Source organism: Prunus mume, linkage group LG3, assembly GCF_029339155.1.
Source record: "Prunus mume cultivar Tortuosa linkage group LG3, ASM2933915v1, whole genome shotgun sequence".
Taxonomy (NCBI): domain Eukaryota; kingdom Viridiplantae; phylum Streptophyta; class Magnoliopsida; order Rosales; family Rosaceae; genus Prunus; species Prunus mume.
In genome coordinates, this window is record NC_142700.1 from 856,011 (window position 1) to 879,860 (window position 23,850).

At 38.0% G+C, this 23,850-nt stretch overlaps 4 protein-coding genes and 1 long non-coding RNA gene across 6 annotated transcripts; 4 read left to right on the top strand and 1 right to left on the bottom strand.

The window, feature by feature from the left end:
• Positions 1–817: 817 nt before the first annotated feature.
• Positions 818–2,203, top strand: LOC103324424 (Pectin lyase-like superfamily protein). The gene is made up of 3 exons (XM_008226478.2): positions 818–1,513; positions 1,584–1,687; positions 1,846–2,203. Exons 1-3 carry the CDS (start codon positions 818–820, stop codon positions 2,201–2,203), a joined length of 1,158 nt encoding a protein of 385 aa, XP_008224700.2.
• A 305-nt stretch (positions 2,204–2,508) lies between these two features.
• LOC103324423 (wall-associated receptor kinase galacturonan-binding protein) lies at positions 2,509–3,989 on the bottom strand. The gene is made up of 3 exons (XM_008226477.2): positions 3,039–3,989; positions 2,900–2,941; positions 2,509–2,768 (listed from the first exon to the last, which is right to left on the bottom strand). The coding sequence occupies exons 1-3, from the start codon at positions 3,910–3,912 to the stop codon at positions 2,641–2,643; spliced, it is 1,044 nt and encodes a 347-aa protein (XP_008224699.1). The 5' UTR covers positions 3,913–3,989; the 3' UTR covers positions 2,509–2,640.
• A 3,005-nt stretch (positions 3,990–6,994) lies between these two features.
• On the top strand, positions 6,995–8,367 carry LOC148918357 (uncharacterized). Its single transcript, XR_016125386.1, has 2 exons — positions 6,995–8,009; positions 8,132–8,367. It is a non-coding gene; the product is annotated as an uncharacterized LOC148918357 (long non-coding RNA).
• Positions 8,368–10,542: 2,175 nt separating this feature from the next.
• Positions 10,543–13,644, top strand: LOC103324471 (putative WRKY transcription factor 31). Its single transcript, XM_089049437.1, has 6 exons — positions 10,543–11,187; positions 11,383–11,484; positions 11,669–11,857; positions 11,965–12,381; positions 12,484–12,597; positions 12,701–13,644. Exons 1-6 carry the CDS (start codon positions 10,822–10,824, stop codon positions 13,370–13,372), a joined length of 1,860 nt encoding a protein of 619 aa, XP_088905563.1. The 5' UTR covers positions 10,543–10,821; the 3' UTR covers positions 13,373–13,644.
• A 5,526-nt stretch (positions 13,645–19,170) lies between these two features.
• On the top strand, positions 19,171–23,850 carry LOC103324422 (aspartic proteinase-like). Of its 2 annotated transcripts, XM_008226476.2 has the most exons (14): positions 19,171–19,310; positions 19,823–20,200; positions 20,312–20,372; positions 20,638–20,732; positions 20,836–20,948; positions 21,067–21,235; positions 21,354–21,393; positions 21,523–21,587; positions 22,195–22,308; positions 22,439–22,503; positions 22,690–22,846; positions 22,928–23,047; positions 23,351–23,439; positions 23,558–23,850. In XM_008226476.2, exons 2-14 carry the CDS (start codon positions 19,829–19,831, stop codon positions 23,640–23,642), a joined length of 1,545 nt encoding a protein of 514 aa, XP_008224698.2. In that variant the 5' UTR covers positions 19,171–19,310; positions 19,823–19,828; the 3' UTR covers positions 23,643–23,850. The 2 variants fall into 2 exon arrangements, with proteins under 2 accessions (XP_008224698.2, XP_088903907.1); XM_089047781.1 differs by lacking the exons at positions 19,171–19,310; positions 22,928–23,047; positions 23,351–23,439; positions 23,558–23,850 and adding an exon at positions 19,605–19,704 and having other exon boundaries at positions 22,690–22,855.

Genomic DNA, 23,850 nt, shown 5'->3' on the forward strand with positions numbered 1-23,850 from the left:
TTATGTTGAGGAGCCAATAAGTTCACCAATCTAACCAATCTAAGCCAAGGGTGGTGGCCAATAAGTCAAAATAAGGATTTAGTCCACACCAAGTCATGTACTATTCTCCTCAATCTAATAAAATCACTTTGTTTCCCTTACAATCTAATATTTTTATGTCTTTTTTCCATGAGTTTACTCGACATGAGATAAATATTTCTCCTAAGCCACCCCAAAATCTTATATGCTCTCTCTCTCTCTCTCTCTCTCTCTCTCTCTCTCACCTTCCCATTGTAATATAAATTATAATCCCTTAGATTTTTCTAAATAAAATTGTATATTTCAGTAGACATAGTCGGCATTGATGATCGATCAGAGTAGCATATATAATATATGAATAATGCTACTCTTACCATATTTATATACCATATCTTTATACCAACTTATGTGGCAATTGAGGTGGACAGCCACATCAATTAAAATTATATAATATTTTCTTTTCTTTTATGATTTATTCCAGTATTTGTTTTTCTAATTATCTTAATTAAAATACATTTCATCGATTTAATTGATGTGACATATAATATGAGAGCATTACTCATAATATATATATATATATAGAATTAGAAAGTCAACCAACCCAATTAGCTCGTGCAACCACGTTTGTAGCAGTCCAAATAAGATTTTAACAATCAACTAAATTAACAAAAGCACTCCTAAATCGTGTGCACCATCTTCTCTTCTCATTAATTATCAACCATTCTATTTAATTTTCTCTCTATATATCCTCCTAATTGTGTTCCTTGTCTTGATCACCCCCATAGTAATTAGCTAAGCCATGGCCTCCTTATCCCCTCTCATATTGCTCTCATGCTTTCTAACTTACTACATTGCTCCAACATCTCAAGCCTATTCACCGGGCTACTACACCACCACCCCCAAAACCACCATGAACGTAGTAGACTCATGTTGGCGTTCCAAGTCCAATTGGGCCATTAACCGCCGCGCTTTGGCCAACTGCGCAGTAGGCTTTGGCCAAGACGCGGTGGGAGGAAAATATGGGAGTACTTACATTGTCACCAACTCATACGATGACCCCATAAACCCTCAACCTGGGTCACTCCGTTACGGGGTGATCCAAACGCAGCCACTGTGGATCGTCTTTGCCAAGGACATGGTGATCACACTAAAAAATGAGCTCATTATGAACAGCTTTAAAACCGTAGATGGTCGAGGAGCTAAAGTGGAAATTGCCTACGGACCATGCATAACGGTGCAGGGCGTTAGCCATGTGATTATACATGGAATAAGTATTCATGATTGTAAGCCAGGGAAGGGTGGAAATGTTAGGAGCACCCCTACACATGTAGGGCACCGGCGAGGATGCGATGGAGATGGCATTAGTATCTTTGCTTCTTCGCATGTTTGGGTTGACCATTGCTTCCTAGCACGTAGCAGCGATGGCCTCATTGATGTCACCCATGCTTCCACCGCCGTCACCATCACTAACAACTATTTCTCTCAGCATGATAAGGTAACCGTACACAAATTATCTTAAATACATTTATTTTGATCTATAAAATGACCAAGTTGTGGCTTTTCAGGTGATGCTGCTTGGACACAATGATAATTTTAGTGCAGATAAAGGTATGAAAGTCACAATAGCCTTTAACCGTTTTGGGGCTGGCCTGATTGAAAGGATGCCACGGTGAGGGGAGCTAGCTTAGTACTATATATACATTTTTTTTTCACCAGCGGTAGTCAGAACTACTCTAAGAATGAATTCAAATTATTATAATAGAAAAGAAGAATATATATATCTTATGTTTTTGTTTTTGTTGTGTGAAAACAAAAAAAAAAAAACAGGGTGAGGTTTGGGTATGCTCATGTGGCCAACAATAGATATGACGAGTGGAAGATGTACGCGGTTGGAGGCAGCGCTAACCCGACCATTTTCAGTGAAGGGAACTACTTCATAGCGCCTGATACTGCTTACGCAAAACAGGTTACAAAGAGAGAGTCTGGAGGACGTTGGAATAATTGGAAATGGAGATCTTCCAGGGATGTGTTCAAAAATGGTGCTTTTTTTGTTCAATCTGGATATGGAAGCTGTTACCCACTTTACTCTAAAACTCAGTCGTTTAAGGTCCTAGACGGATCCATGGTTCCTGCTTTAACTTCAAGTGCGGGTCCTCTGCGCTGCTTTGTTGGTAAAGCATGTTAATTTGCTTTACGTACGTACGGTACCACATATATATATATATAGAGAGAGAGAGAGAGAGAGAGAGAGAGAGAGAGAGAGAGAGAGAGAAACCTTTTTCCACCTTTAAGTTTTGTGTAATATTAATTGAAGTTGCATCTATGGATCTAATAGATCTATTATCAATCGTCTGCAAGTCATCCAAATGTGTTCCTATACACAATTGATGGATGGTACTAGTTAAATATTATATCTAGATTAAGAAATTAATTAAACTCCTCTCTTTTTGTAATTAGTAATAATAATAATATATAGAGAACATGATGATGTGCCTCTCCAGTGGTATCATTGGCTGTTGTATAAACAGGGGAAAGAATTAAGAGACAGCAAGCATGTTGATGATGTTCAAAAAGCGCAAATTTAAAATATCAAAATCATCAGAAAAGATGAACTAATAGTCTTTAGAAAAGCCTATTCTCATTGCTTTGAACCCCACATGTCACTGGTGCTTTAGCTTTCGCTTTCTTCAAGTACCAAATTCCAGCCCCAACTCCGAAGGCTCCTACAACCGACACTCCAGTAACAGTCCCTGCACCCGTTACCAGACATATACATATACATATATATACATATATATATATATATATGCAACTTATTAGCTCCTTCAACTTTAATAACATATATCAAATAACAAAAATATTGCAGAGAATTATCAATTACCTGCAATTACACTATTCCTCCTATGCTGAGAAATGCTATGATCTGCACAATTGTAATTAAATCGTCAAAAAAATCATAGACTTATAAGAGAAGGGAAAAGCAGGTCAGACAAATTAATGCCTCAAACTTATATAACTACCTTTACAATAAGTAGTCACGTTGCCCCGGTCACATAAGCACAAGAAATTCTGCGTTAAGGTGTCGAATCCACACATCCCACCACCTTTGGATGTGTCCTGACACTGAAGGCAACGGGTGGTCACCGGAATATCAAAATCTACCCGAATCCCGTATTCGGGGACTTGATCATCAGGCTGGTTTTCCCCAGTGTTCCTCCAATACACACTAGTATAACTTGCACAATATTTCAACATCAGCCTCAGAGACTCGGTGGCTTTGGGATAATAAGAACAGCAGGAACTGGTCCTCAATGCCAAGGCACACTCGGGTAAGTGCCTGCAAAGATAACTGGAGCTGTCACAGGACGAGTCACACCTCTCTGGAAACCTCTCGCAGAAGACGGGCTTTGGCTCAATGATGACGTTTTGTTCACTGCAGTTGAAGAAAAGGTAGTCGTTTTGAGAGGAGAGTGATAAGTGCGTGCTGGTGTCGAGGCTAAAAGGCCTTGTGGCTCTAAAATCGTCACCATCTTGGCAATTCCACATGAAAGGATCGGTGACAAGAATGTGAGGGTCAGAGTAGCTTATGGACTTAACAGGGTATCTTCCAGAAGGTGTTCGGAGCTCGAGTTTGGACAAACCGGAGCAGACCAGTAGGTTTTTGAAGTAAGGGCTGCCGCAGCCATCGTCAATGCCGAAAGGATAGTTGATTGGAATGTTGCCGCAAGAAGTTCTGCAGAGGCTGGCTTGAGTTGCTGTGAGGGTGAGAAATGGAAGGGTGAGGAAAATGAGAAGGACAAATGTAAATGTCATAGAAGTTGATATTGAAGGGCTGTTTTGATATGCTGTGATGAGTTTTCTGCGTGTGAAGAGAGTAGGCATTAGAGGAGACATGAGATGAGAGAGGGTTAGTGATTGATGGTGTGCCACAGCCACTGCCAACAAAAGAATTGGAATTTGGGAGTGTAAGCAAGCAAAGTATAATATAATTAGATGAGTGTCTACGTAAAGTGAAGTCTTATTAGTGACTGTGAGTGTTCCACTTTAATATTATGTCTTTTCGCTTTTTCCTTTTACTTTGTTATGCTTCTTCTGCTGCTTTGCCATTTGTTGTCATTTGTGGCTTGCTGCTTTTGCTTTCTGGGGAAGAGATCAGCATATTGGAGACCAAGTAATGATGAGTCGGCATTCCATTTCCTTTGGGTGACCATTGGGCTTGGAATATTTTTTTTCTTTATAGTTGGGCGTGGGCTTTGGTTAAAATCGTATTTTTCTTAATATATAAGCCCATGTGAAGGTTAGTTTAAGGAGGAAACTGAAGACCAGCTCTGTTACAAGACTCGTCCCGATTTGCGGCACCTATCCTGATTCCTAACTAACATCATTGAAAGGGTGAGATAAAAGCATAACCATAGACGTAATATAAATTCCTAACTAACATCATCGCATTTGAACATTTGACCTTATTTGCTAACAGTTGCAAATATAGTGAGCAAAATCGGAAAATTGAAATTTCAGTGATCAAAATTAAATTCGACCCTAACTCCAGTGACCAAATTACCCCTTTTTTTGTGTGTATGTTAATTCACAACATCATGTTCTTCTCGATTGTCCTAAAATCTCTCCAATTTATGTTATTTCTCAGTATTTATCCATGTTCTTAAACATATTCAAGTCTTTTTGCTTCTTACTTCGATCACGAACGATATCTCACTGAAACGATCATGTTTATTTTTGTTCCTTATTTTTGTCTTTGAGATTGATGGATCAAGAGGAAACAGGCATGATAATTTGAAAACATAATTAGATTTGTGAATTCTCTAAAACAGTCAATCAAAAGTTGTGCAATACTTACTTTTTCTTATTATTATTACATCATTACAAATTTGCAGAAAGCAGGTGAAGAGTAAAGATCCTAAAATTAACCAGGTTTGATTGTTCTTTGTTTTGTATTTTTTTTAAGTTACTGATTTCGTTTTTGATTTGTAGATAACATCGCATTCTTGGACCCTTTTATTTTAGGTTAAAGTGCTACAGTGCCCCTTGAAACATTGATCAATTCTCACTTTACCCCCTCAAAGTTAAAGTCACCCACTTTACTCCCGACCAATGTTTTGTGTCTCACTTTCTATCATCAAGTCTGTTAAAAAAGCTGATGTGGCACCAATGGACCCACTATTTGACTAAACTACATGCCATGTGTGAAAAAAAAAATTAAAAATTGTCTTTTAAAAATTATGGATTTAAGGCTTTGATCTCACTCATCCCCCACCAATATTCCTTCTCTTAATAAATTAGGTGTATATGAATATTTAAATATAAGAAATTTTAAAAAACAAAAAAATAAAAAACCCATCATCTTCATCCCCAAGCCACCCTTCCCAGATTTCTTCTCCCTCATTTTCCCTCTCTCTCTCTCTCTCATTTCCTTTCTCTGTGATCTCCCTCTCCCCTCTGTATATTCTTCTCCCCAACAACCTAGACTACCCCCAGCATCAGTGGCAACCCAGGCCCCACACCCACCCCCAGCCGAACCCAACCACCCCTCTCTCTGCAAATTCGAAAACCAACAAATTAAAAAAAAAAAAATTCATTGTTTTCGATGTTTTGTGCTCGAAGGTCTGCAACCAAATTTGATGGCTTCCGAATTCAGCGAGATGGAGATGGTGGATTGTAGCTACTGGAGGTTTGATAGAAAAAGAGGCCAAGGCTCATCTGGGTTGTCGACGACTGTGTAGAGGGTTGGGGCTGCTGGATTTAAGGGCTAGGGGTGAGAGTGGGGCTTGGGTTGCGGCTGGAAGTGAGGGTGGTCTGAGTTTTATACAGCCCATGTTTCTAAAATTGGTGTAACATATTAGGGCCTTGGCATGCATAGAAAGTCTAATTGAATCTTTGTTTTGTCTTGCTAAAAGTGGAAGATGTTGGATTGAGGCAGAGATGTATCAAATGTTGAAGTTGGTGAGGTAACGAATTCAACACAAAATTTCAAGGGTGGAACTTGGGTCTGTGAGAAAGGAAGAGAGAGCAGCAGTTGTGGTAATTGTGGTGATGGTGTGAAGGGATAATGGGGTTGCGGAAGGGGAATTGGGAATTTTTTTTGTTTTAAAGAATTATTTTTATTTTTAATAGTTAAATTAAGAATTTTAAAAGACAATTTTTAATTTTTAATATTTTTTTTCACATATGGCACTTAGTTTAGCCAAATAGTGGGTCCCATTGGTGCCACATCAACTTTTTTAACATAATTTTTAACAGACTTGACGGTGAAGGCGAAATGAGACACAAAACATCTACTTTAACTTTGAGGGTAAAGTGAGAATCGATGTTTGAGAGTGCAGTAGACTTAAGCCTTTATTTTATTTATTTATTTTTTTTCATAAAGATAGATGGGGGAAGGGGGTAGGCTCAACTGAATACTGCCTGGTTTCGATTTGGATACACTTCTAGTACGACTTTGAATTAGTTATTTGGTGTGACAGCCGTGATATTTTTATTATAGGCAGATGGAAATGAATCATGCAATATTGGAAAAGACATGTCACATATATAAAAAGATGGATCATGGAGGGGACTAAGTAAGTGTTAGGCAGACAAGCGGTAATGGCATTGAAAAGCAGTGGAAATATATACCAGTAAAGATATGGCGAATCCATTAAACCATGCATGCATCATCTTCATCTCCCCTATACAAAATCGTTATGGTTTAAGATTGCTTCGTCTCCAAAGATTCTATCTAGCCTATGAAATTCTCCGGAAACTTTGCCTTAAAAACTTGAGTAGAAATTAACGCAAAAGATTTATCCATGTAAGTTAAGCAAGGTCTTGTCTTGAAGTAGGAATTAATGAAGAAGAATGGAGGTCAAAAAGTAGGTCCTGAAATTTAAGACCAATACCAGAAAATTGGTGTGAAAGCGAAAAGAAAAGCATATATTAATATATATCTCTCTTATAATTCTTTCTTAGGGTAGGATAGGGATTGGGCAATTGGCACTCCTTTTCTTATCATCATAAAAAAAGATGATGCGAAGAAATTTATTCAAAAGTTGCCCCAGTCCACCGTCATCTGCCCAATTTTCTACCCCAAGTCTACGTACACCCGATCTTTTCCCCATTAGGGAGGTGCAAACGTGCACAAGTATAAGAACCAGCACAGCTCCTTTTGGAATTTTGGGTTCAGGACCGCCCAATTCTCTTCACACCACCCATATTATTCATCACCTCCTCCAGCCTCCAGAAGAACTACAGCACTTTTCTTTTCTAATTTTTTTTCCTGGTCAAATTAGATACTGAATATAAATGATATTTATTTTTCCTTTTCGTGTAAGTTTTATCTTTCTATGCGAGTCTTTTTCGTAGTATTGATAAGATCATTTCTGGACCCGAACTCTCCACCAATAATGGCAGCCCAAAACAAAGCATTTTATCACTTGAGGCAAGCACAAGGCCAAAAGGAGCCGAGTCTCTTTCAAAGTTAAAATTTCACGATCAACTTGACCTCAGCCTCTTATAATAAGTTAACGTAGTTTATTAGGAAAAACCCAACAAGAGTTTCTCTCCTTCAAGTTTCATAACGTCATTTGCGTCATCAATTAATGCAGGCATAGGACATCCAGCATCAAATCAGGGAAGCTTTTTGTTTCTTGTTTTCCAAATTATTTTCCTTTCGGTGAATTTTCAATTTCGATTTCAATTTCTTATGTATGTGATGGCGAGCTGACAAGTGACGACTCAAAAATCAGGATGGATTTTCTTCTCATTTCACCCTATAAATATATAAAGAATTAATCATTCAATTTTGTTTGTTTTATCTCATAGTATATACATGTAGCTGTGATTGTCACAGATTTGTCGGCCATAGCTGGGTTTGAAATTTCAGAGAAATCTGTTTGAACCGCGTTAGTAAACAAAGAAAGGCGAAGGGCAGGCCAATAATTTGCGGACAAAAAAGACTCAAATTACTTGTCATGCATACATGACAGAGAAATATCAAGGTTCGTTACCAATCAATATTGTGTGAAAGCATCATTGTATCATATGAAATGAATTGTTTCGATCGGTGCCGTCTTTGGTTCTCCATACTCTGATGATTTTTAGTTTTTTTCTCAAACCCTAGCTGTCCAACCTAACCATACACCCAATTTCTACGTCATGAAGTAAGCCACGTGGGAAGTATCACACGGTCAACGGAAATCTGAGTCAACTCTGTCTTTTTCTTCTATGTTGATTTTGCTTATTGATCGGTGTGGAACAATGAATTAATTAGTGTACGTATATATGCTAGTTTAATGTAATGGTACACAAGGCTATTGACATTTGGAAATGCCAGCTCTTTTTCCTTGAGGATCAAAACTTTTCTATAATATTCACAACGAAACATGTATTATTTGTAATCTAATCGTCTTTGCATATTGGTTCTAATTATTATTATTATTATTTAAAACTCGATTTCTCGCAATAATATTCCACATGTTTTGTTGGACTTGTTTCTCACTAGATGTACAAAATTCTAATACAGCATGTTTAAAACCTGCTAGGTAGCCAAGCTGCCAATGTACGTAATATATGTGCCTACCTACCAAGTTATACCACAAGCACTTGTCTTTCGTTTCTTTCCTTGGGCGCCGTATGTTTAAACCTATTCTTTCCCTTCTTTCTATGTGTTGAGAGTCCCTCCAGTTTCACAAACCTACCCATGCGAAATTAAAGAGAAATTGCGCACGACTTGTTGGATTCTTAGTCCACTCATCCCACCCATATATATGATAATAATGTAAATGCATGAATATGATCGATGACAACAGTGAAAGTGCATGGAAAGCCGAGGAGACGACGACTACACTTTTCCCATGCTAAAATATATAAAAGCCTAAAGGAGAGGTTCAAAGGTTGGATGTTGAAGTTTCTTTCCAAAAGAAAACTCAATTAGTCAAGGTAAACGAAAGGAAGCTGGTCGAACGTTGTTTTTTCTATGTTGGGTACACGATGCAGAAAAACCTTTGCCATTTTCAAAACAAGCATTAAAGGGGAGTAAAGCAACACAACAAGAACGTCACAATTCTTTGAAAATCGCTACACCATCAAAAAGTAAAGGGATTAGGTACAAGAAAACCCATAAAATACTAATCACCCGTACTTATGCGGCTCCATTATTTATTTATTTATTTTTTGATCGAAACAGAAAATGTATATTAAACGAAACATATCAACTATACAAGAACTATTTACTAATATTATTGACTGCAATTCTAAACTCAAATCAACTTGAGAGCGGCGAAATTTAAATATTGCATATAATTTTATTGATGATAATAACGTAAATACGCCTTCCTTTCTTCCGAGGTAAAGAATTAGGCCCTTGTTTAGAAGTCTTTGGTCTAAGTGACAAAAACGAAATGGGTTATTTAATGAGTTGATAACTATTTAATTAATCGCCGTATGCTAGGATCAAGCTATTAGTTTATTGAAGGTTCAATATATGGAAATCAAATCTGTGGACTTTGAACAAAAGGGCGGGGGTCAGCCACTGCCAAGTAAAACTCTGCGTATCACATAATTGAAGGAAGAAGCAGCGGTCATGTATTATTTACATGGAGACGGAGGCAGAGTGTGAAAGGGACGAGGAAGACAAAGTAGACAAAATCAATTGGAAATGACATGTTTTAACATAATCAAATAATTATTTATTCCAGTAAGTAATATTAATAATTGAGAAGCAAAAAAAAAAGTCTAAGCAAGTGACTCGGTCCCACAGGTAAACAGTCAACATAGTTCCCGGACAGATCTGAAACGTGGAGAGTAATGTCATGGTAGGTGGGGTCCGGGGGAGACTAGGCCACTGCCTCACCCGGTCATCAGTCACAGCAAGAGAGAGTGAGAGGCGGGCCGTCAAAATCATTGACTTGGCTTGGGCCAATTGGGCCCCTTTTGCTCTTTTTTCTTATTTCCTCACGTGGAACGCGCCGCACACTTCGGGGCGGTGGGATTCATTTCTTTTTTCCTTTCTTTCGTCCTTTTGTTGTGTCATACACTTTCCTTTGATTTATGAGAATGAGTCAAACTCTTTCTTGACGAAATGTGGACGAAACCCCACCCCAAAAACACTCTTTTACTTTATTATTATTTTTAATACAAGCAAGCTATAGCCTAAATTAATTTTAATTAATTTAATTTTTAAAAAGATAAATTTGAATTTGAGTGTAAGAAGACGAGCTTACTACCTTACTAACTGGCTTAAAGTGATAGTCTAAACTACTGTAAATTAATCTAATTTATCGAAAAGAGAATTTGAATTTAAATGTAAAGAAAGTTACTACCCTGATTAACTGATTTAACTCAAACCTACCTCTTTTGCCTTATTTGTGACTTTATTTGTGTGTAATCTTATTATGTGGGTCGGGTCACAATGGAGTTAAAAGAGAGTGGCCCGTATGGACAGGTGGCAGACTGACGCACCAACTGACGCAAGTGTGGAAGGAAAAATCAATAAATAAGAAAATAAATAATCCCACGAATTTCTCACAAATCCAATCTAGTTGTTCTCAATTTGGTCTACGTCCATACCCTTTTTATAGGCGAACGCATTGCACCGGTAAAAGACTTCACAGACTTCACCCACACACACCCCTCATCTATCTCTCTCTCTCTCTCTCTGCCCTCTTCCCCATCTCTCCTCTCTCACTCCCTTAAAACCTATCCCTTCTCATCTCTTCTGTCTTTCTCTCTTCTCTCTGCAAGTTTATCTGTCTTTGTTGCTCTTCTGCATCAACTTCTTCATCTGTTCATCCCAAAATACTATATAATTTTATGGACAAAGGATGGGGGCTCACCCTTGATTCTGACTCCTTCGGCTTCTTCCTCAACAAGCCTCCGGCTGCCGTTAAGCTTGATCATCATCAAAACAACAGCAAGATAAGCAATTTTTTTGGTGGAGAAAGGATGTTTCCGGGTATTGAATTCCCCGTCAAACTTGGCGGCAGGGAAGACCAGCTGGCTGCTCCACAGCCATCCATTCATGACAACAATAATCGTGTGGTTGTGGATGAGGTCGACTTCTTTTCTGATCGTAAGAATAAGCACAATACAACCACCACTGATGATCATCATCAGGATATGAAATCCAAAGGTACAATCAGCGTCAAGAAGGAGAATTGGACTGGCTTGGATGTAAATGTAAGCACCCCACACAATTTCAATTTTGAGTTTTCTTTTTGGTAATTTATTTCTTATTTGTTATATATGGAAAATAATTCGTTCTCATTAATATATATATACTACTACTACTTGCATGTAACAGATATTTAATTTTCAGTGGTACTTATTTTTCTTCTTGTTGTTACTTTTTTTTATAAAAAAATCTAAAAATAGACTGGCCTGCACCTTGTTACTGCTAACACCGGAAGTGATCAGTCAATGGTTGATGATGGGATTTCATCCGATGTGGATAACAAAAGAGCAAAGAATCATGAGGTAATTAATGAGATGAACACCCACCTGAAAGCAAATTCATGATCAGAATTTTCCTATTCTTAGACTAAAGTTGATCAACTTTCTATTAGTTGCTTGCTAATTATGCTATTTAAGGATGTTATTATTAGTATTACCCACTTAATTAATTAATAATATAAAATTTTGGGTTGATCATCATAATCAGCTGGCACAGTTGCAAGTGGAGCTCCAACGTATGAATTCTGAAAATCTGAGGCTGAAAGAAATGCTTGGTCAGGTGACCAACAACTACAGTGCTCTGCAGATGCATGTTGCGGCTGTAATGCAACAACAGCAGCAGCAGCAAAATCACACAGCCGCGGCTGATCAAAGCTCTCAATTAAAACATGATCAGGTACCTATAATTCAATATCGTTTGCCTTAATGATCAAAACTCGATTAACTATATGAGCCAAATAGCTTAACATATTATTATTTGTTGTTGGTATAATTAATTCTCAGAATGTTGAAGCAAAGGCTGATCAAGAGAAGAAACAAGGGTTGGTGCCAAGGCAGTTTCTAGACTTGGGCCCCAGAGCCACAGCCGAGACCGATGACCAAGTTTCCAATTCTTCATCAGAAGCCAGAACCCGATCGGCTTCACCTCAGAACATTAATGAAGCTGCATCATCGAAAGATCATCACCTGAAGAAAAATGATCATCCGATTGGTCCATTGGATCCCGAAAACTCTAACAATTTCAGGGATGGTAAAAGGGTTGGAAGGGAAGAGAGTCCTGAATCTGAATCACAAGGCTGGGTGCCCAACAAGGCTCCTAAGCTCAACAACTCTGCAGCTAATAAGCCAATTGATCAATCCACCGAGGCCACCATGAGGAAAGCCCGCGTATCGGTTCGAGCCAGATCCGAAGCTCCCATGGTAAGTAATTAATTAAGATGGTTCAACTTCACTCAGCAACAATAAATTAATTCATAGTCTCCATCTTTGATGAATTAATCGCGATTGATCGTTTGATTGCAGATTACTGATGGATGTCAATGGCGAAAATACGGACAAAAGATGGCAAAAGGAAACCCATGTCCTCGTGCATATTATAGGTGTACCATGGCTGTTGGTTGTCCTGTTCGCAAACAAGTATGTTTCAATTTAATGATATGATCAATTTGAAAATTTAATTAAAACTGGTTAGATTTAAAAGTACTGATACATATATATATATATGTTAATTATTTGATAGGTACAACGTTGTGCTGAGGACAGAACCATATTGATCACAACATATGAAGGCAACCATAACCACCCTCTGCCTCCAGCTGCAATGGCCATGGCATCAACCACAACAGCAGCAGCAAGCATGTTGCTTTCGGGCTCCATGTCAAGCGCAGATGGGATAATGAACCCAAACAATTTGCTAGCCAGAGCAATTCTTCCCTGCTCATCAAGTGTGGCAACAATCTCAGCCTCAGCTCCTTTCCCTACTGTCACATTGGACCTCACCACCACCCCATTACAGTTCCAAAGACCACAGTCCCAATTTCAAGTCCCTTTCCCAGGGCAACAGCCACAACTGCCTCAAGTTTTTGGACAGGCCCTTTATAACCAATCCAAGTTTTCTGGGCTTCAGCTGTCCCAGGATTTAATGGGGTCTAATTCCCAACAGCAGCAGCAACATTTGCCGCATCAAACTCAGTCTGCCTCGTTTGCTGACACAGTGAGTGCCGCTACAGCTGCCATAACTGCCGACCCAACTTTCACTGCTGCTCTTGCGGCCGCCATCACCTCCATCATCGGTGGAGGTCATCCGAACAACAACAACAACAACAACAACAGCACCTCGACGACCTCCAACAACAGCAATGGAGGCAACAACAACAGCAACAGCAAAATGAGCGGCTTCCCAGGACATTAACTAGGATTTTGGGGGACCTATTATTTTTTGTTCATTTGTTGATTTTTATTTTAGTGTTGGCCGTGTCTCGGTCGGGTTTCTGCTTCTGTTTTTGGGGTTAGAACGAGATAGCATGTTCATATCTTTTCTTCTTGTTGTTGGGGAGGGTTTAGAATCGTTACATCGATCACAACTTTATTCTTTCTTTCTTTTTTTTCCTTTTTGTTTTGAATAATTTGATTCAAATTTTTCAGTAAATACACACGAAAACAGAAAAGAAGTAGCTTCGTTTACATATATGTATTTACTATTCCAATGAATGACAACAAGAACTACATACATGTTTTGGTTTCCATGTAGTTTCCTTGTAATCTGATGACTACTTAACAAACTTTGACCACAGCATACCAAGCAAGACAGACAAACGGAAATCGTTGTTTACAAGAAAACCCACAAAGAAAAGAGTGAGAGAGAGGGAATAATAACGTGGAATATTCTCATTTGATAGGCCGAGGACTACGGCTGCAGTCAATGAATTCGGCCATTTCTATTTGACACGTATAATGGTGTACCATAGACTTAGCAGAGACTTCCAGGCAACTAACGTGTGAATAAATTAGAGAGGAGGTCAAATTCATACAAAACGAAGAAGAGACAAGGAAAAGGCAAGTTGGATTGGTTGTAGGTTTCGTGGATTGTGGGCTGCTTGTGCTTGCTAATATTCAATAGGATACGTTGTTGACTTTTTGTGCACTTAGTTTGACATCACGTCACTGCCTTTCATTATGAAGAAAAAGAAAAGATTGGCCACACGTAACGTGGAGCGTTGTGGGCCAGCAGCAGCAACCGTACTTCATCCACCGTACAGGAGGAAGAGGGGATCTTTTACTCTTTGAAGACTACTCTATCCATTGATGGACAAAAACTCTCATCTCAGGCAACGGGGACTAGTAAGTTTTTTTTTCCCATCAATGACTTCAAATTCAATAGTTTGATTGGTGGTGGTGGTAGTGGTGACGGCGGCTGTGGGTGGGTAGGAAGTGCAAGTCTTTTATGATATCCACGTGCTTGCATGTGAGTGTGTGACCAGTTTGGAATTTGGAAGACTTGTCTCTCATCTCATCTCATGTTTGAACTCTTTTTCTTTTTCTTGTAACTTAAGAGTCTACATTATTATTCTTCAGCTGAAGAAATCTCGATCCATATTGAAAGGGAAAGACTTTGATTTTTATGACATCTCCGATGCGAACGTGCAGTTTAGATATTTACGACCGTTATTCAGGTTTTGACATTACTACCAATACCAAACCTACTGCAGGCTGCAGCCACCCAATCAATGAATTCATAACAACACAACTGTAGCAAGAAATTCTTATTTTTTGGAATATTATACATATTCCCATATATTTCCATTCAAAGATAAATAGTTATTTTGTTTTGGGATCTTTTGGTTTCACACTTTGTTTACATTACACAAGTTTTGTTTTTTTTTTTTTTGGGGGTCAAGTACATTACACAAGATAGTAAATCATAAATCAGTTAACATTTTTTTGTGAAATTTAGGAAAAAACCCAAAAGAAACAAGCAGCTCTCAAAAACACCCAAACACTTTTCAAAATGACAAAAATGCCCATTATCTTTAGCTTTAGAGACATGCAAGTCCTAGAACTCTTTCCTCCGCCATCAGCATGTGAATATTTTGTCTTCAAGCAACCAGATCATGTGAAGCCTTTGTCACTTTGCATTTGTCCAAACTGTTATTAATGCACAACGACAGTACCAGATATAGTATTTTGTTTCTTTATACATATTTCAGAGTGCGTGTATAGAGAGGAATCATTTGTTTGCCATCAGTGTGCATATGAAGTTCATATGAAACTTCAGAGAGATAATATCAGATAGAGAAAAAGATAGAGAGTTTTAGATAAAGAAGAACTCTTCTTCTTATCCTTAGTCATGGTAGAAGTCGGTGTAATTTGTGTATATAGTTTGTAACTCCGAAGAAAGAAGTACAGAACACCAGAGAAGAAAAAATCTCAGTACTTCCTCATTCAAATTTTCAATCAATAAAACTATCTTTGTTCATACACTTTTCCTTATTGTATTTACTTATTCCGACCACTGTTAATACCGTCGTTCACTGTCAATATCTCCAACCACTTATATCCGGTGATAACAGTAGTTCCAGCAACATAAGCAATTAAGTAAGTCATTTTTCTCTTTTATTCTTGGTTTTCTTAGTAGACTTCTTGTCCAAAACAGGGAAACGCTGTTCATAATTATGTTATTATCTTGCTAAACTGACGATCAATACTGTGTTTAAGCACTTGGTCATGTTTGATATTTGCCATAAAAATAATTGGATGTCTGTCAGAGAACCTCTGAGTTCTGCTCCATAGCCCTTAAGTTGGCGTCTTTGCAGTTCCATGTTCTAGTTCTATGTTCTAGGCATGGTGTCTGGTTGTTATTTTGGCTTTTAGAAAACCTTGACCGAGACCCCTTCTTGGTTCAAGAATGGTATCAGAGCTTTAGTTTAGCACATTAATAATATAGTTATACCAGTAAAGTACCTTGAGGACAGAAGTCAGTCAACACAACTGATAAAAATCAACAAGATATAATACATAGGAGCAATAATAGCCGAGCAACAACTATTTAATGATGATCGTCTGACTCTCCTGTACCAGTCCAAGTTTATCAATGTGTATTCAGAATCCACATCAGGAGACCAGATGATATATATGAATACAAGATCAGCACTACAGGAGCAAAAGTTTTTGACGAAATCTACAACCAGATAGCAGAACAGATTACAGCAAAAGATAATGACAACTCATACTGGAATAGCTTAGGAGAAGAAGAGCCACACAACATAGATAACATGATGGATGCATGAAGACCACGTGAAGAATCCATCCAGCAGAACAGCCGCCAAATTTCTTGGCTCCATACGGCAGGAGCATATGAAAAGAAGAAAGATTTCAGTTTCATACGGCTAACGGATCCCCTAGGAAATCTAGAAAACAATAAGGGCATTATTGTCCAACCACTTTAATTTTGTCCTACTTTATAAATATTGTACCCATTTTGGGTTTATTTATAAGTCTCCCTATTTTTTTTGGGGCAGCTTTCTAATAAAAAAAGAAAGAATAATCAGCTTCGGCATTGAACTTGTACCGTATGAGATATATATTTGAAAATCAGATACAATAAAATCCCCAAAATCAAACCCACCATATTATCTCTTCATAAATATTAATAAATAAATAATTTTATTAATCCATTGACAGAAAGTCTTCTCTTCTTCGTTGCATGATAAAATAAATATATACAACGAACGAACGAGCTGTCTTACTTCCAAAATGGTCTTTCTGGACCAAGGCAACAACAATACTTTCATACATTGGGCCAGGCTTCACTGTTAACATAAGGAACACAAAGAACCACGACAATAGAGTCTGGCCCAAGAAGCCCAAACTCTAAATCTGCTTTGATAAAAATTCAAAATTTTAATAATATAGCCGGACGGCTATAATGTTAAATTATATTTGAATATTTTAATTGTATAACCGCGCGGCTATACGCTTTAATTATATTTTATTAATTGAATAGTATAGCCGAGCGGAGATACTCTTTAATTGTATTTTAATAGTATAGCCGCGCGGCTATATTCTTCAATTCGGCCTATTGAAACCTGCTCTGGTTGCTGATTTCATATAGTGGGCTTCCTCGCCTCGTTTTGCTAATTCCTATATCTCCATTGCCTCCAATCGGGCTCCCGCCCTTGTTTCAGCTCTGAATATTGACCACTATTTTGTTACATTTAGGGAAATCATGAAAACGATAATGCTCCTGTGAGAGTTTTATCAGCAGCTTTCGCTGATTTGCCTGGACCATAATTTAAATGGGAAAAGATGGATGCAGCGCCTGTAGCTCGCTTGGATGCGGCGGCTATGCAGATAAAGAATCTTCTATTCGTGTTTGCTGGATACGGTACCGTTGATTATGTGAGAACCTTGTATTGCTCATTAACTAAACTGTTTTTTATGTTATTAGCTACATCGGCTGAAGAAATTATAAAATAAAATAAAAACAAACAACGAAACCATGAAGAAACGGGAAATGGTTCTAGATTTTTTTAGCACAAACTGCTACATGAGAGAGAAAGGTTTCGATTCTATAGAGCATGCAGAGAATTGGATAAGGATGTCGAGATTTAAAAGAAGATGTGTTGTGTTGCAAGTGGATTAGGAATTGGTAGGAGCAGCTATCAAAGGAATTGGTGCTTTTATTTCTTGATGTGAGAGTTCGTTGATCATTAAAGCTCGTTGTTGGGAGTTGTACGTTGTGATTAGTGTTTTTGTGGATTCCAACGAGCTACTTCAACCCCATTGTTGTGGGTTTTTTTCTTCTTGATGTGAATTCTTGCCCGCATTGTTCTGTTTGTCAAATTATTTAAATTATATTCTTTAAATATATACAAATTATTTAAATATATTCTAATATTTAAAAGTAAATATAGTACAAATAATTTTATTCATTGAATAGAGTCTTCTTGTTGCGTGATAAATTATATAGAACGAGCTGTCTTGGTCTTACTAGCTAATAGCGCTATTAGTCTTGTCTGCATAAAGAAAGACGAAGGCAACAAGATAGACCTTCATAGACTGGCCCAGGCAGAGTCTGCCCAAAGAAGCCCAAGCTCTAAATCTGGGCCCTCGTCAAACATCTATACTTAACTAGTTCCGTTCAAGTTCAACCAATGGTGGGCTTCAAAACACAAACGAAATAAGAAAAGGGCCCCTCAACCCAAGTCAAGTTTGAAGATATGAACTTAGTCAAGTTGATTAGAACGACGGAGGTGCTCTCTCGCACCCGAATTCAAATTTTTCTACTCATAATTTAGATTAAATTAAAGTAGAATATCGCTTGTATAAAAGAAGGAAAAAACACTCAAGTCCAGCTTTGTTTTTGTTACATCAAGTAGAATATCGCCAAATGAAATTTTTTACGTGGTCATCCGTCAAACAAAGAAGCATAAAGGATAAAGTAGAATGAACAAATTAAAAAGAATAGCAGACGTGCCTTGGATTGGAGAGAAGCACTTTCTTTATTGCACTCAGCAGCAATCACCCTTTGGCCTTACACTAGCAATCACCCCAAGCATCTATTCTCTTTGCTTGTAGGGAACATATTTAATCATTTCAATTGTCCAATCCTCCCCCCACCATTATTAAATTCATGTCTTTTTAAATAGAAATCCAAAAGGAAATTGTTTACAAACTAACAAGTTATTAGTATATCTAAATTATTTGAATATAAAGCATTTCTGTACTAAAAACTGAAATACTTATCAGGAGATCATTTAGAGGTGCTTATTCAAACATAACCCTCATCATCAGCACCTTTAATGGTGAAATTTCATGTGTTCATGTGTAACTGTGTAACCCAACAAAACAGCTCAGTGTGTGGACCCCAAACTTGGCCGAGTAGGCAAGAAAGCAAGAGGAGGTGTCGCGTGCTAAAGCAACCAAATTTCTAAACCCATGACACGTAAGCACTCCGCTGTAACGCCACTACTATATTCCCGCGCCGTTTTCCTTCGCGCATAGCCAGAACCCATCCTTATCTCACCGACCCACGTCACCCACCCTCCGATGATATCCCCTTAACCCTTAATCACCCTTCATTTTGTAAAATGTCCCCGAAACGAGACCATCGTGCCTTTGCCCAAAGGTTATCGACCGTTAAAGGCCAATAACGGACGGCTCAGATCAACATCCTTGATACCAATACGCAACAAATTGGGTGAGCTTAGCTGGACCCCACTGGGTCAAAAACAGTGACAGGTCCTCTGTTTTTCTTGTTTTTAAAGAGACTTTCTTCTTTGGTGTTTCTTCACCAGCTTTCTCTCGCTCTCTTTCTCTTCTGCTGCTGCGAGCCTGCGATAATTAAACCGGTGAATACATTTTCTCTATTTGATTTAATTTTTCCGATTATTTGCTTTCACTTATAGGTAAGGTAACATGATAGTGAGCAACGGTTTCTCGTCTTTTGGTAGAAAATGGTACATCTTTTCTGCATTGTATTTTTTTGGTTGACATGAAATTTATGGTGGTTTTGATTTTGATCAAGTCAAGGGTTGCATGTTTCTAGTTGAGTGTTTTGTTTTCTTGTTAGTTTTTTAAAAGTTCAAATCATTGTTTTTCAGTGAGTTTGGGGTTTTGATGAGAAAACGACCAAAATGATGTTTTTATTATTATTTTTGAAGTAAGATTGTGGCCTGGCCTCGCATTATACTATATAAGCTAGTAACCTTTGTCTAAAGGCAGATGAAGCTGAATCAAGCTGAGGTTTGCTTTTCAAATGTCATATATTTAAATACTGTGTTTCTAATTGTCTATGATGTGAACACTATTTTCGTGTTTTAGAATTAGATTTTTCATTTATTGGTTTTTGTTGAACTGATAGGTCAGTATGGGAATCATTTTTAAAGCGGTTGTGTTGCCTCTGTTCCTTTCAAGCTTGTTGCTTTCTCTAGTTTCCTCTGCACCCAATGATGGGTTGTTTAGGATTGGACTCAAAAAGGTAAAATTGGACCCAAACAACAGGGTTGCTGCACAGCTGGAATCCAAGAATGTAGAAGCTTTGAGAGCCTCTATGAGAAAATACCATCTACCTGCTAATCTTGAAGACTCTGGGGATATTGATATTGTCTCACTAAAGAACTACTTGGATGCTCAGTACTATGGTGAGATTGCTATTGGTACTCCCCCTCAGACGTTCACTGTGATTTTTGACACCGGAAGCGCTAATCTGTGGGTTCCATCATCCAAGTGTCATTTCTCGGTGAGCTTTAACATTTATACTTTGCTGTAAATTTAAAAAAAGTGAAACTTATTGGATGTGTAAAGAACTTGGTCTGAGACAACAATATCATGGCTTTTCATTTGGGTGCAGGTTGCATGTTACTTCCATGCCAACTACAAGTCAGGCAAATCGAGTACATACAAGAAGAATGGTTTGTTGTGCTCACCCGTAACTGCTTCTAAAAATATGTTTTATAGATTGCATCATTCATTCAAAGGCTTTGGTTTAGAACAATCCTATCCAGATTAATGGTTCAGCAGAATCCTAATTTCTAAAACACAGTTTTTTGTTTGATAATGTGGTACAAACTGCAGATCCAACTTTAACTGGGAATGACAGGACAATTATCATGTGAATGCTGCAACTTTTGTTTTTGGGTTAACTGTATAGTATAATATTTGTCCGCTGCTGTGCAGGGACATCTGCTTCTATCCAGTATGGTACTGGAGCCATTTCAGGTTTCTATAGTAACGACAATGTTCAAGTTGGGGACATCGTTGTTGAAAACCAGGTAATCATAACTCCAAACTCCGTCCCCCCCTCTCACCTTATCTCTCCTCTCTCCCAGTCCAGTGTTTCGATTCAACTTCTCATTACTGGTTGTACATTTTCAGGACTTTATCGAAGCAACTAGTGAGCCTGGTCTCATATTTTTGGCTGCCAAGTTTGATGGTTTATTAGGACTTGGATTTCAAGAGATTTCGGTTGGAAACGCTGTCCCAGTGTGGTATGCACTTGTATCTATAATTTTCATTGATTAGTTTTTTTTATTTTCCAGAAACAAATAAATAAATAGGTTCATTATTCAGTATTCAGTGTTTGAGATGGGATACATATTATTTTAGGTACAATATGATTGAACAAGGTCTTATCAAGGAACCACTATTTTCCTTTTGGCTTAATCGTAATGCACAAGAAGAAGAAGGCGGTGAAATTGTGTTTGGCGGAGTTGATCCAAATCACTTTAAGGGCAAGCATACATATGTTCCTGTAACGAAGAAAGGCTACTGGCAGGTTGGTACTGAAACAATTATATCCAATATGGAAGTCTGATACTTTCTTTTCTTTTCTCTTCATATTATGGTGCCTTTATTTTGACCCAATTTTCTTACTCATTTCCCTCTTTTGGTAGTTTGACATGGGTGATGTTCTTATCGGTGGTAAACCAACTGGTATGTACCTTCTTGATGCCTAAAGCAGCGTACTTCAATAAAATGACAAACAATACAGTAAAAAGCGTGTGCACTAAATGTTATGTACATGGCCCCTTGCTTTTCTGACTTAACCATACTGCTGTTCAGGATATTGTTCTCGTGGCTGTTTTGCCGTTGCAGATTCAGGAACTTCTCTTTTGGCAGGTCCAACAGTATGTAATCCAATTTTTAATTGTTACTTTGATTTTCTGTTAATCAATTCTTTGGTTGTGCATGTTCCACCTGTATAACTTTGTCGAGCTTGTTTGATTAGCTAGTTCTTGTTCACCCTTTAACTTCTCAGGCTGAATAGAGAAATGAAGTTGTTTTGATTTGCACTTGAATAATTAAGTTCTCACACTTGTCAACTAGGCCAGTTATACATGAGCATGTTAATCACCTTCCTTCGCATATATAGATCTAATGAAGTACTTCTGTCCATTATATCCTTCTAGTTTCTGTTTGTGTTCTTTTTTTCTCTTTCTCCTTTTTCCCTTTTTGGTGCGTTGGTTATGGGAATTTTTATTGTTGAATCCACGACCCTGCATGTGAAAATTTTAGTGCCTTCATGAAATTCTTATATATGCTTTATTTATTTAGTGGCTGTGCCCTGTAGTTTTTCATTATAAACCTTTAAAATGAGAATTTTGAGCCCTTTTTTCTTCTTTTGTTTTTATCACTGCACTTAAAACTGCTTCTTTTTTTTTCCGGCAAAGTTTTGTGACTGCACTAGTAATGATTTTCGTCTTGATTAATTTCTCTCTCCCGCTCTACTTGAAGACTGTGATTACCATGATAAATCAAGCCATTGGAGCCGAGGGTGTTGTTAGCCAGGAATGCAAGGCAGTTGCTCAACAGTATGGGCAAACCATTATGAATCTGCTCTTGGCTGAGGTAAAAGTAACTGCTATTCTAGTTTACTTTTTTTTTTCCTTGTGAAATAAAATTCAGTTATAGATGCTTATATCTTGTCATGAGTGGAGCTGATCATAATTCACTTTGTCTTGCATATTTTATCCAACAGGCCCGACTAGACAAGGTTTGTTCCCAAATTGGATTGTGCACCTTTGATGGCACTCGTAGTGTTAGGTCAGCATAAAAAATGTTCTTTTATTTGGGCTTGCGCTCTTTATTCAATGCTTTATTTGAATTCCCTATATTTACTTTTTATGTTATTAGGGAACAAAACTGCGATGTCTGTCACTGTTGTCATTATGTGAAATTGGTTGCTGCCTTGGGTAATAAACTTGTTGGTTCATTGTTGTGTCTTTATAGTGTGGGCATTGAGAGTGTGGTGGATAAGAGCAACGGGAAATCTTCTGGCATTCTTCATGATGCTTCGTGCTCTGCTTGTGAGATGGCGGTTGTCTGGATGAAAAACCAACTTGGGCAGAACCAGACGCAAGATCGTATTTTGAACTACGTCAATGAGGTAAAGTAGTTGCATGATACTTGATCAAAATTTTACTAGAATTGTGTCTCTTTCTGGCTTTACAATAGTATACCTCTGCAGCTTTGTGAACGGATGCCAAGCCCAATGGGGCAATCTGCTGTTGACTGTGGAAAGCTTTCTTCCATGCCTAGTGTTTCCTTCACCATTGGTGGTAAAGTTTTTGAGCTCACCCCAAACGAGGTATGACAGCATCCAACTTATCCTTAGCTATGTGTTTGCCATTCCTTCTGATCTTTTATGTAATGCTATCTGGTTCCCCCAGGCTTAAGATCAGCGAATGAGGAATCTCATATTCTCTTTTAAAAGAATAGAAAAACAAGTGTTTGAATTCTAATTAAACCATTGTTTCTTGATCAATAGACTATAGTTTATATACGTTTTCATGACATATTGTTATGCTTGCCCTGTGGATTTACATGTTTAAAGTTGCAGTGAAGGCTACCTTTGCACTTAAACGCCCAAATTTTCTGTTTGTTTGAGCAGTACATACTTAAGGTGGGTGAGGGTCCTCAAGCTCAGTGCATAAGTGGCTTCACTAATATCGATATCCCTCCTCCCCGGGGACCTCTCTGGTATAATCATATAATTGAACACTTGGTCTTTTTGCCTCAAAGCGCATGTCATTGTTTGTCATGCTTTATAGATGGTGAAACTTTTGTTTTGATTCTCACTTGCGGCACTGCAATGCAGGATCTTGGGAGATATCTTCATGGGTCGCTACCACACCGTATTTGATTCTGGAAGAATGAGAGTTGGATTTGCAGAGGCAGCGTAAAGAACCTCTTCCCTGGGACCTTGTCTAAATTAGTTGTTGCTTGCGCATCTTGTTTACTTGCTGTCTGTGTATCTCTATGTAATTTGAAACTCGAAAGTTGAGGTGTTGGCCCCAGCCTAAATGTAGCGCTTGTGAATATAAGATAAGTGTTTGTAATCTTCAGTGTTATCTTGTAAGTTTGAGAGCAGAGAGTTGTTCATTAAAGAAA

Coding starts and splice junctions, on each gene's coding strand:
- LOC103324424 (XM_008226478.2), top strand. CDS start 818: ATGGCCTCCTTATCCCCTCTCATATTGCTCTCATGCTTTCTAACTTAC. Junction 1,514..1,583: donor ATTTCTCTCAGCATGATAAG/GTAACCGTACAC, acceptor GTGGCTTTTCAG/GTGATGCTGCTTGGACACAA. Junction 1,688..1,845: donor CTGATTGAAAGGATGCCACG/GTGAGGGGAGCT, acceptor AAAAAAAAACAG/GGTGAGGTTTGGGTATGCTC.
- LOC103324423 (XM_008226477.2), bottom strand. CDS start 3,912: ATGTCTCCTCTAATGCCTACTCTCTTCACACGCAGAAAACTCATCACA. Junction 2,942..3,038: donor CGTGACTACTTATTGTAAAG/GTAGTTATATAA, acceptor ACAATTGTGCAG/ATCATAGCATTTCTCAGCAT. Junction 2,769..2,899: donor GAGGAATAGTGTAATTGCAG/GTAATTGATAAT, acceptor TAACGGGTGCAG/GGACTGTTACTGGAGTGTCG.
- LOC103324422 (XM_008226476.2), top strand. CDS start 19,829: ATGGGAATCATTTTTAAAGCGGTTGTGTTGCCTCTGTTCCTTTCAAGC. Junction 21,394..21,522: donor TATCGGTGGTAAACCAACTG/GTATGTACCTTC, acceptor ACTGCTGTTCAG/GATATTGTTCTCGTGGCTGT. Junction 23,048..23,350: donor TTGAGCTCACCCCAAACGAG/GTATGACAGCAT, acceptor TTGTTTGAGCAG/TACATACTTAAGGTGGGTGA.
- LOC103324471 (XM_089049437.1), top strand. CDS start 10,822: ATGGACAAAGGATGGGGGCTCACCCTTGATTCTGACTCCTTCGGCTTC. Junction 12,382..12,483: donor CCAGATCCGAAGCTCCCATG/GTAAGTAATTAA, acceptor GTTTGATTGCAG/ATTACTGATGGATGTCAATG. Junction 12,598..12,700: donor GTTGTCCTGTTCGCAAACAA/GTATGTTTCAAT, acceptor ATTATTTGATAG/GTACAACGTTGTGCTGAGGA.